Consider the following 12,874-nt stretch of genomic DNA (forward strand, 5'->3'; position numbering starts at 1 on the left):
GATCAAATTAGCATTAAAGATTTATACATGTATAAATTGTTAATATTTATTTATCACCGCACATATATATCTGTACATTTACATATTTATGAATATAATATCATTCACATTGGTCATTCACATATTATTATGTTAAACTGACATAAGAACCGAACAAACATTATTCGTTTCTCAAGAAATATATTGTGAATTTATCACCTATTTTCAAAAGATCTGTATCGACTATTTCATGTTAATCAAATACTTCATTTTAGCTATCGAGCGACGTAAAATTGAAAAAATCAATAAAAGCGCACTCGTCATATTTCTCCTGTCTGGGGTCTTCATTTATGAACTGAATGTCACATTACAAGTTAGAAATTCGATCAACCGACTCTCTAAATTTTACCAAAAGTATAACAAACTCACCAGCACGAAGAGTAACTTCCCTGGAAAGCACCGTTCCAACGGAACTGGTTGCACGACACCTGTACCTAGCGTTGTGCACTTCCGCTCGAAAGTCCTGCGCCAGAAATGGCGGAAAGTAGAGGGTGCCGTTCCCGAGCAGCTGTCTGAAACAATGGAAAAAGAATGAAAGAGGAAGAAAAAAAAAGGAGAGAGAAAGGAAGAAGCTAGAATTCTAACGTCTTCGCCCAGGTTCCATTACTGGCGTTACCATTTCGCGATATAAATTCGCCCATTTTTAGCTTCCTTTTACCATTCTGCCTTTTTACCACCGACACTCTCACGAGCAAATGCCTTTTATTAATTCGCCCAGGAAAGCTTTTAAAATTGCAGAAGAAAATACGTGGTTCGAGAATAATTGAAATATGCGAATAAACGAGAGAAATTCTAATGTTGCATTGAATAGAGTGTGTTTCAGATTAAATTATAACGAATTAAATGGTACTATTTAGAATGTTGCGTTGATTCTTTATAATTCATGTGTACAATGTTTTTTCGTTTAATTATTCAGTCATTTGGTTTGCGAGATTCAGAGAAATTATTTAAAAGTTTCATTTTTTAATACCGTTTAAAACATTTTTTTGCATCCTTTCTACGACTTTCTTGTATCCTAAGAATTTTTATACAGCGTAATGAAATTAAATTATGAAAGTATATTAAATTCTAGAAAATCTGATGGTATTATTTAGAGTTTTATGTTGATTCTTTCCGGTTTTAAGAATTTGCCACGTTTTTAGAATATTCAATTTTTCGAGTTCCAATCCCAAATTTTATTTCACTCGATTATATTATCAAAAATAGTTATCTTTTACCTGATATGTTTATCTTCCGTACATAAACCAATAAAATCTTTCCGTAATTAATTACACTAGGTAAATGGTTACAATGCAAATACAATATACAAATGATAAGATTAAGTTTCAGCTTCAATAACAACGAAGTATCAACTTGAAATCTAGTATTACCAAAATCTATGAATAAACGCTGTATAAATTGAATTTTTATTCCCCTCTGACCCTATGTTCCCTTCTAATCTGTTCCATTTAGAGACATTTTGTCAAGACTCGCTAAGCATGTGCACAAATCGCGCTCGCGTCGATTAAAATTTTAATTTCTTCTTCTTCCAGTAACGAAAAAGTCGTTCTGCAGACGCATCGTGAAAAGCGCGCACGTCCATATAAACGAATGTTCTTCCCGTAAGCGATAAATTGTCGCTAATGTATGTGCATAACATAAAAGCCGAGTCTCTTTCGAGCGGCAATAGAAAACGTTTCGTAGGTCGATCAACGAATCGAGTTAACCGCAAACGAGATGAAACATTCAGGATTCGCGTCATAATAGCATAGCTAAAAATGGCCAAAAAGGTCTAACTGTGTCGGGATATCGATTCTTCGAGAGGTCAAACTAGCAGCTAGTTTCTGTTCGTCTCGTCACACGTGGGATCATCACGAAGCTTTTCAGTTCTTTGAAGGAATTCAGGATTTCAAAATTGAAATTAATTTGGATTGACGGGGATATTTAGTTAGATATTCGCATATTACACTTTGATTACTATTATTACGAAGATCTATCTTCGGTAAAATATTTGATAATCTTCGAAAATATTATGGCAAACTAGAATTATAACAAATATGTCTTTCGTTTTCAGTATAAATATGATATCGCCACAATGAAATCTTCCGATTTTTAAGAGTTGAAAAATTAGAAAATTCCAAAATTGGAAACTCCTCTATGCATCGAAATTCTTCTCTTCGTGTGAAACGAAATTTTCCTTTGTACAGCAAAAATCTTCATTCTTTATGATATACGTATAATATCTTCATAATGAAACGTTTCAAGCAATTTTTAAATACCGATGCATCGTAAAAATTGTAACATAATGCAGTATGATGCATGAAATTATTCCAAAATCTAGTCACAGCGAGGACCTTCATTTTTTACGCTGCAAATATAATGCTCTCAAAATAGATCCTTTCAACATTCAATTCTTAAAGATTGGAATATTGTAAAAATTGTAATATATTAAGATGCAAAATATTACTCCAAAGTATCAACATAACAAATACCTTCATTTACTATGCTACAAACAAGATACTCCTAAAATAGGAAAATAATTTTTCTCAAAACGAGAGAAATTATAATGTTGCATTGAATAGAGTGTGTTTCAGATTAAATTATAACGAATTAAATGGTACTATTTAGAGTGTTGCGTTGATTCTTCTCAACACGTTATTCACAATTTGTGTTTAACACAATTTTTCTCAACACGTTAAAGATAATATTGTTTCTTGTTAGATGTCCGAGTATACGTTGTCTTATGCTACCTGCGTTATTAGAAACCGTTCTGTATTCACTGCGTAATTACACGCGTTCGTGTACGCCCGTACAATGCGGTTACGTTCCAGGTTATGATAGCCGGCTGACAAAGCTTTCGGCTATACTACTTGTTTAACTACACACCGAACCATACTACTTAATCGCTTACGTAACCTACTTGTACTGATTACTTACACAATCGGGTAACAGTTGTTTGATAAAACACGTTACTGTTGCCGTTGTCTGATTAGATATTGTGTCGGACAATATTTACACCTATTCTACTTGTCTAGTTTAATGCAACCGTATGCTATTGAACTCGATCGTTTGTTTTAATCTTCTGACCAGTTTCGCTTTAAATTTGTTTAACAAATTCTATTGATCGGCTATTATCTACTCTGATCGATTTTCTACTCAGAGAAGGTTAGTGTTCTACCTGTATTATGTTTACTGCATATTGGAGGATAGTAGAATGACTCTATTTACTGACCTATTCTACTGCAGCATTCTGTAGAACTCTATTTTACTTGTTTGACCATGTACAGCCCAATTCTACTTATCGTACAGATAATGTTCTCCACTGATAACTCTATTTTATTATTCGATTATGCACCGTTTTGCGATAGTTTGATCTTGATAGTTCTTTATTGTTTATGGAAATAATAACATGTCTGTAAGATATAAAAGAGAATAACAGTTTGATATATTTTTAGATATGAATTTTTGGAATTCAATGCCAGTGCATTATGATAGTAATATACGGGTTAAATGTTTTGCGAGGTAAAAGTTACGTGATTTTATAACTACATACGTATATATTGTGTAATTAATCCTAATTAAATGTGTTATTAGTGGAGGTTGTATTAATATATAAGATGCTATGGCAGGATTAACATTATCTCTCTATGATGCTATATATGCTCTGTTGATATAGTTAACTATACAAATATCTACCTGCTCGTAAACGGGTTGCGTCGAAGGCAAATAACGTCACACGCGAGACAAATTTATTCAAGTGGATCGGATCATTTATGGAACTACAAACGGGGATCAGAAATGAGAAAGTTTCATGTTTCAGTCTCAATGTGGTGTACTAATATATAATTTAATAACCTAGTATATAGTATCTACGCTAATATCTAATAATTCTAGTAATAATCTAATTTCAATTATTATTCGAGAATCAAACTTTCTACAAATCAATGGGGAATGTCAAGTTTTAGCATTTCTTAGAAAACAAACATTTATTTCTAAATATAATATTAGATATAATTCAATAAATATTATATTAAAATAAAACATTTCATTTTTTTATTCTGCATTCTATCTATAATTTTAAGTAATATATACATAAAAGGATAAATTGTAAAAGAACAAAAATATGTTGCATATCTCAATGTCTTTCAATTGCTTTAGAACTTAGCAAATTTTAATTCAAATTAATACAGCAACACTGGGATATACGAGAAACTGTTAAACTCGAAAATTTGTTAAATTCATGACATGATATTTCCCTTTTTTCTCATCAACCCTTCAAATATATAAATGATAGTGGAATGAAATGTTGAATCGGATGTGAAAATCGTTGCATACGTGCAATTTCAGAAAGTGTTGAAGAATATATTAAGCGGATGAACATTTGCTTATATCCTCCACTTGTACGCAGCATATCGCACAGCGCAACTAGCACACGCTTGTCATCCACACTTTTTCCGCGTGTCGAGTGTCATCAACAGATTTTCCAAGCTCCGCCTGCGAACGCGAATGTCCCATTTCGAGCTAACTGACTCTTGATCATACATCCTGCTGACTATTGTAAAATGTTGAAATATAATTATCTGATGATGTCGATCCTTCATTTGTCACAAGCCATTTCACGAATCATATTTGTTCCAGATAATTTCGTAGGATTTACGAAATTCCAAAATAATAACATACGAATGAAAATATGAGAGCCAGAAAATGCAACATTTTCGGTTCGCTAGAAGAATGACGCGATTAAGAGACGTACATTATTTCAAGGAACCAGGCACAAAATAAAAACGAATTTGTTGAGACGAAAAGTTATTAGAAATAGTAGAAAAGATGGAAATAGAAAATTACTAACAATTCAAGTATTTGGTATTGAAAAGACTTGCCTTCTTTTATTACTCAACTGATATTCTTTGAGCGTTGAGAGTATTTAATAAAAAAATCGCTCATTTGTTATTATTCAAGAAAAATAAAAAAAGAATTTCTGAATTGTAATATTTTTAGTAAATACTATAATTTTGTTGGATAACCATGACATTTATATTCTAGCAAATAGTAGTACACTATGACAGTAAATTTTTGCAAATATCAATATTGACAATTTCAATAATAAGCTACGTAGGAGAAAATTTAAATTCTAAAACAGAGAAAACAACATCTAATACTATCAAAATTTCGAGGTAAATGAAGAAAAAAGGGAAACAAAACGAAAAAATATAGCAAAGAAAGGGGTTATTCGAGCGAAAACTGTTCCGAAATGGCAGAAACCTGTTTCCAGTTTCCAGGTAGCTCGTTGTTCACGTTACTTTTGTATGAATGATTTTATAGGTGTTATTCCTTTATGCTGCACTGGCTTTAGTTCTTGATTTCATGTTTCCACATCACTCGTGTTATTTGTTTCTCGTGTATTCATATTTATGTTTCTTTCCTTTTCTGTGGATACTCTTTATATTCTTTTATTATTTATTATGTAACATTTCCTTTGACATTTTCAGTTTCTACCTTTTATCGACGATCCACATTACGTTACTTTTATACTGTACGTTGTACAATCTCTTTGACTTTCTCTTTAATTGTTTCTCGTCTATTCATCATTATGTTTCAATTATACCTTATTTTCAATCTTTCCTTCAATTTCCTTTACCATTCGAAGAACTGGAATATTCAAGAAGAGGGTGCTTCTTTTATCAACACAACTGCGAAAAACAGCGTAGAATTTACTGCATCATTTTAAGTGCAATTTATATTTCAATGGTACGAAAATTCGTTTTCATTAAATATTTATCTGTGTGTTATATTTTCATTAACGCTTCCCACATAATTTCAAAATTGAATTTACGTTTGAATGATTCAAATACCATTCCTCGTAAGGTATTCTACGTTTATTTATCTATATTTATCTCATTTATCAAAATTTTCAAACTGCTTGTTTGTTTAAACTTGAACCTTTTACCGTAAAAGACTTTTATATTTTCCTTCACTTACTTCATTTATTTCCTTCAATTTCGTTTTTACTTTCTCTAAATGTATTTTATTTATATCTAACGTACTGCAATTTCAATATCAAATGTTTATCGAACGATTAGTTTATAAAAGACACATATTTTATTTATTTCGTAATCTCTGACAAATATTTCCACCATTATCCCTTCGCCTCTCATTTTTATCCCCCAATCTTTCACTACCAGTTTAATTCCAATTTATCAATTCTTCGTCTCACTATTTTATTCATTCCGCCCTCCCTTTTTCACCTTTCATCTTCATCATTTCCATCCCTGCATCCTCTTTCGCGTGCGCGTCGTTACATTTATTCCAGCAATTCCTCCTCCGGTTGCTTTATCTTCTGCAAACGAAAAACAGCCTCCAGCTGTTTCCTCTCGCGTCTTTAATCGATCGACGTGTATCGAAACGCCAACACCGCCGGCAGTGAATTTTCGTCGGATGCAAAATGAACAGAAAGCTCGACGTCTGAATTACTGAAAACCGAGAATCGAACAGCAAAGAGGAATGTTTCGCGGATGAATGTCGAATCCGAAGTCGAAAGGGGTTGCTTTTGCTTTGAATTCTTCCAGCTTCTCTTGCGGCTTCCATCTGATACAAAGTTTCGACTGCTGAATGTTCGACTGGTTCAAGTCTATATCTGTTTCTGTTTTGGCTCTGATTTGCTTCTGATCGATGCGTCTGGAGTATGAGAAAGGCGAAAGTAAAGGTTTCTGTCAGGCTTCAGGGACAATTAGATCGCGTAGCCTTGACGAGGAACAAAAGATGGTTTTTGCAAGCTGAGTAGTCTTCAATGGAATATTTCAGGTTGAAGAATCAGCGAATAAAGCGAAAGTGTTTTAAGATACTTCAAACATTTGAAGTATTTTATATATTATGTCTTAAGTATGCTTTTGAATTGTGTTTTTTACAAGAGAGGTTTATTGATTCTTCTGGAATTCGAAGATATTTTTGTACAGGACAGCGTATCCTACAATTAGGTTGAAGAACGAGAGCTTCCAAAGTTACATCGTATGAGACAGAAAGTTAAGGTTATTATATAATTTGAAAATAAGGTGTGAGTGATAAAATTGCTATTGCAAACCAACAAATAAGAATAAGAAAATGCTATGGAATTAGTGGCATTGAAACATTAATGAAAAGAAGTAGGAAAATCCGGTATTAAAACTGCAGATTCTGAAATTAGAATTTGGATATAGATTTTCCAGTTATCTGTTACAGGAAAATCAGAATTTCAAATATTTGACTTATTTAAAAATTAATTCACGATACGTGAAACTTGAGGTTACCGAAGAAAGTAGAATTCGAAAACGAAGAAGTTAGATATCCTAATTAAAGAAAGTTAGAAAAACAAAATGATCAAATCGCAATTAAATAAAGGATTAAGAAAAACGGAACTGAGTTACAGACCTAACTCTATTGGGTATATCATGATTAGAATTCTAGGAACTTCTTGAAAGATAATCCGTTTCTTTTTTTTTTTCACTTATAAGATCACTCGTTGGTTAAAAGTTCATTAATGTGCGATAAGGGTGTTATCGAAACGAGGTCGAGCGGGAGGCTACGCTTTCCTGTGGGACGTCTGCTTGCGGACAAACTTACTGGACGACCATTGGATAAGGAACATTTCAATTACCGAGAGGAAATGGCTTGCCCAGGTGCCACGTTTACGATATTGCCGGACGTGTGGCATCAAACTTCCAATAATATTAACCTCACGCGATTTGCACGCGTTTTATCTTGGAATATAGTCCGGAAAACTGTTCAAGTTCATGTGCCTACACAACAAAAGCATTTACAGTAGAATTTTCAGATTAATAGAACACTAAACTTACCTTGAAATATGATATTATTAATGTTTAATTAACGAATGGTTCTAGAACAGAGAACTATGAGTTTTGGAGGGTATCGCTGTATATCTAATTAGATAATTAGTGCATAACCGTAATGTAATTGAACAAGTATAATAGGATGACACATGATCAGACAAGTATAATAGAACAATGCTTGATTTGGTAAATGGAATACGTTGTTTGTTGGTGCAAATAAGTATAACAGTACGATAATTAATTAAATAGATTGATTAATATCGCGTTTGATGTAGCGTACTATACAGAAAATAATAACAATTTTGAATTAAATTACACAGAACAAAGGAGTTCTTTCACTGTAAAATTTTATCACGCTCGAATTATCTTATTCTTTGTTTCGAAAATGAAATAATTATACGTGAATAATATTTGAGATTACACAGAAGTAATACGTTAAATAATTGAGAACTAAAAATAATTTCATTTCAATCACATTTCAACCACCTTATTTTAATATCGCTTTAAAACATACGGAGATAATATTTTCAACAATTGAAAACAGTAAAACGATATTTTAGGACATTTGGATCATCTCAAGCCTTATTTTCAACATCGAATAATACTCTAAAACTCTCGGATATTATTTTATATTTTAAAAATATACCTTAAATATTCTGAAATAATAAAACGATATTTTAGATCATAACGTTGACAGTAAAATTTAGCTTCTCACGTTCTTCAAATTTTTCATGGTGAAACTATGTTCGTACAGTGCCTCAACTATTTTCGATAAACGATATTAAACAAGTCTGTAAAGTACAACAAACGAGAAAACCGCGAAGAGCAAACGAAGAAGTTCCTTTTGATTATTTTCCCCCGCCTGATATCAGTAGTTGAACTTCCTAATTATGTTTTGTGCCGTCGTTGCAGCTGTATTTTTTCACGGCACACCGTAATTCCACCGCGTTCGAAACTCCCGCAATTTACAGCAGCTCGCAACTTCTAAATCCCGGCACTCTAATCCGCTTAGACCCTTTCTATCGCGTCGAGCACTCTTACAAATCGTGAATTTTCAGCCGAAAATGCGGATCTTATAACAGGCCAGCGATAGTGGAAACGCTATTATCAGAAGCTATGCCGCGTCGATGAAAACCTATTTTCTTCATGAACGTTTCTCAGCAAAATCTCTATACAAATCGCACATATAGAATATTGTTGCGTTGTTGATTGTTCGTTAATTTACTCGTATATTCAACTAAGTTGTATTTGTGCGTTTGTAATTGTGTAATTTTTGTATTTAATTATAAGTTTATCACCTAAAATGGTTATCACCTGCAATGAAGAAGGTCCACTATAGTGATAATTCTCCAAAATTTTAATTTAATCGTCTGAAGGTTAGTAGGAGTAGTAATATATTGTTATGTCGACAATAATTAGTTTATTGTATATAGACAGGTATTATTTATTACATTATTATTGATTTATTTATTATTTATTATTATTTATTTATTGATTGATTTTGATTTATTATTGATATTATTTAGTCAACAGGTGTTATTAGTTTACAAATTATTATCTTATCCACATCTTTACCACAGAAAACATTTATGTTTATATTGTACATATTGTATAGAACGTTTGGAAACTTCATTAGCACTGTAATGATTATATTACTGTCATGATTATATTGGTTGAATCTGAATCTAATTTGAAATTGTATGTAGAAATTACAAGATATTTATTGCAAAGATGTATTTAGTAAAAAACTAGTATCTAGCACGAATAGCTATTTTACTATACATATATTAAACTATATATTAAACTATAATAAGCGTTAAATACAGTGTCACAGAATATCACAGTTCATTAACACAATTTAATGGATATCGTATATGGATATGGATAATTGATTGTTTAAATATTTTTGTAATCTTTGCCAATTATATTTAGTACATTTAATACTATTTTTACATTTTTATTTCAGTGAATTATCCTGTAATTTCTATATATATTGTCAGATTTGTTTCAAACTTTGCCAATGTAATCATGACGATCGAGTTTCATAGCAGTGCTAATGAAACTTTAAAATGTTCCGTATAATACGTGTAATTAATTCACAAAAGGTGTCTGTAAGTGTTCTACGTACTTTCGTGAGCATATGTATTTAATTGCGAATTTTACGAAATAGATTTTACGAAACAGAATTTTTCCATCGTAACGGGAAACCCTCAGAAATTGGTATGAACTTTCAAACCTACTGAGAACCTACGAACCTAATAAAATGGTTGAAGTATAGTTATAAGTACTTTGTACTTATGTTAATTAGCTCACCTTAGTCCAGGAACTGCGGTGACCGATCTCTGATCCGGACTAGTTATCCAGGTGACGTGCGGCGTTGGGCTCCCATGAGCGGAACAGCTTAGCTGTGAGCCTGTGGTATTGGAAAAGACCAGAGTACTTGGTGGCTCGAGAACGAACACCGGACCTTGCTGACCAACCACGAGTTCCAGAATGCAAGCTGAAGAACAGAGTAAAGATAGACGGATACGTTAATGGAGTTCCTACATTCGCAAATAATATAGATATTTCGTTTGCTTTTCGCGATCGACAAATTCGATTGTGCAACAGTTTCGTGTGCAAGTAAAAATACGTACAAACAATCCTCAGACTGTAAACGTTCTTACGGTAGCCTCGAACCGTAAACGTGGGTCTTTTACGTCCGATGCATTTTTCAGTAGATAACAACTTGTTAAAAAAATCATATAATATCTTCAAACGTTCTAAATTAAGGCTACCGTAAAACTTTTGTCAAGCAAATTTTTTTAGTCGGACGAAGGGACGAAGATTTTCTACTTCAAGGCTACTCCCTTGCGAGAAGTTCAACTCGGTCGAAATAATCCGAGCATGAAATACCCACTTTTGCAGTTTAAGGGATGAGTATAAGGAAGTAATTCTTAAATATAGTGGAACTACGTTTATGTGAATCTGGCGGGGATAAGATTGTTCATATAATCAGGTAGCTTATATAAGAAGAGTCCATCTGTTTCCCCATATCACCTATGATCTTTCGTTCAGTTAATTGGAATGTTCATGTTCATATAAGAGTATTCCATGAAACATTTGCTCTTACATAACGCGAGTCCCTACTGTTTACATCTTATTGTTAGATGTTCATATGAGTAGATGGACCCTTGATAGTTCAGGTAATAGGAACACGGCTAAAGCCTATCTAATCTGGCACTACTGAAATTTCGTTCATATAAATCAAGTTCCACCGTATACATAAGACATATGTAGATACATATACATTTCAGTATATTGAGTCGAGTCGAGTCAAGACACAACGTTTTTTGAGGGTGTTATCAGGAACAAGGATGAAAGAAGAATTTGCATTTGTCTTAATATATCGTGTCCTAAATTAAATATAATGTTACTCTATTTACGAATATTTTAATATTTCTTTTATAAAAGTTATTAGATTTCAATGAGAAAAATAAAGAATCTATCCCATTATTTCTTGAAGCAAAATTCAGCAATTTTTAAAGAAGAATCAGGGCATAACATATATGAGAAAAAATATTTAACAAATAAACATCCATATATGGCAATATACCTGAAAGTATCGCAAAGCAAGCTAGCAAATAATAAATAACTAAAAATAAATTAATTACCAATTTTCTTCTTTTTTTTTGGAACAGCAAAGGAAAACAACAGAGTGTATAATAAATCACTTTTTCAAAAAGTTACAGATAACTTGAGCCATAGAAATTTCTTCTCCAGTTTCTAATGATTGGTTAACAAGAACAGTCGATTAATCTTCTAATATCTCAATGTCAGGCGATGGATATTTACATATCAGAGCAACGGATTAAAACAAACGGACAAAGATAGACAAATGGACAGTCTATGGAGGGATAATTCAGAAACCGGAGAAATCAATTCTGGTAAGCCGAATTCGACCTACATTCCATATCGATTTGACACTATACTATCGGACAGCTTGAGATTAAACGGCCTGGGAACCGAGTGACCGCATCATCGGCTTGCTAAAATATTTAATTCGAAATCCAAAGGATTAAAAACCGTTTCCCGGAAACTGGGCCGTCTCGATTTATGATCGAATCATTTCCCCTTCATTGGCCCGTGTACGATAGCTTCTATGTACCCTAGATGCATTCTTTCGCATCTTGTGCGCCATTTGTGGTACACGGGTAAATAAAGGATTCTTATTGGATCTATATTTACGCTAGAACTCCACTTATCTGAACATGTCGGGAGACAAACAGTTTATATAACTGGAATTTCTGTAATAGTACTTCACCCACTAGTTATTATTTTTCGTTTACACAGTTGGAACTCGCGTTCAGATAAGTGGATTTGATCGACAAAGATACAGTTTAAAACAGAGTTCTAGAAGAAGATATCTTTCATTGATTTCGACGGAACACTGACGTTTCTACACACAGACAGGCTATTTTATCCACTCGCCGAAAATAGAGACTCGGTTTCAGCATTTAAATATGGATGTTATGGATGTTGCGATCAATAACTGCCACGTTTTCACGCGTTTCTTTTTTAGTTTGCGAGAGTTCCAGTTATTTCCTTAAATATATATCGAAGAATTTCGGCTCCATTTTACTTTACTGTCAATTATCCTTTTCTGTCATACGTTTAACGATACTTGATTTTTCAATATCTTAAATATATTTACTTGATAATATCTTAATATATTTGCATAAGTTTCACAAAAGTTTATACGAATATCAAGCTGTTGATCGATTTCTAATTCCTTGCAAGGCATTCAAAAATATAAATCAAACAAAATTAACGAATATAGAGTAACATTTCCAATTACACAAAAGATATAAACGCTAAGCTATTAATCGATACGTATCAATCTCTATTCTCTTATAGGGGATTAAAAGTTATTAATCAAAAGGAAATTTTTATCTCGTGAGAGTTAACCTGGTTGTTCAATTTGCTGGATGAAGCATCGTCCAGTTTTCGCGATCCTCAGCATCGTGCAGAGATTCGGCAACCCAATGCCAACA

General features: G+C 32.8%; 1 protein-coding gene across 5 annotated transcripts in view; it reads right to left on the reverse strand.

The window, feature by feature from the left end:
• The window catches only part of LOC126916309 (cell adhesion molecule Dscam2), a 307,369-nt gene that overhangs the window by 55,516 nt on the left and 238,979 nt on the right, over nucleotides 1-12,874 (reverse strand). For all 5 annotated transcript variants that reach the window (XM_050721989.1, XM_050721988.1, XM_050721987.1 and 2 more), the window contains exons 4-5: nucleotides 10,155-10,341; nucleotides 409-551 (exon numbers count right to left, since the gene is read on the reverse strand). In XM_050721989.1, coding sequence (XP_050577946.1) covers nucleotides 409-551; nucleotides 10,155-10,341 — 330 coding nt within the window. The remainder of the gene's footprint in view (nucleotides 1-408; nucleotides 552-10,154; nucleotides 10,342-12,874) is intronic.

This window comes from Bombus affinis, chromosome 5 (assembly GCF_024516045.1).
Source record: "Bombus affinis isolate iyBomAffi1 chromosome 5, iyBomAffi1.2, whole genome shotgun sequence".
In the NCBI taxonomy this organism is placed as follows: Eukaryota; Metazoa; Arthropoda; class Insecta; order Hymenoptera; family Apidae; genus Bombus; species Bombus affinis.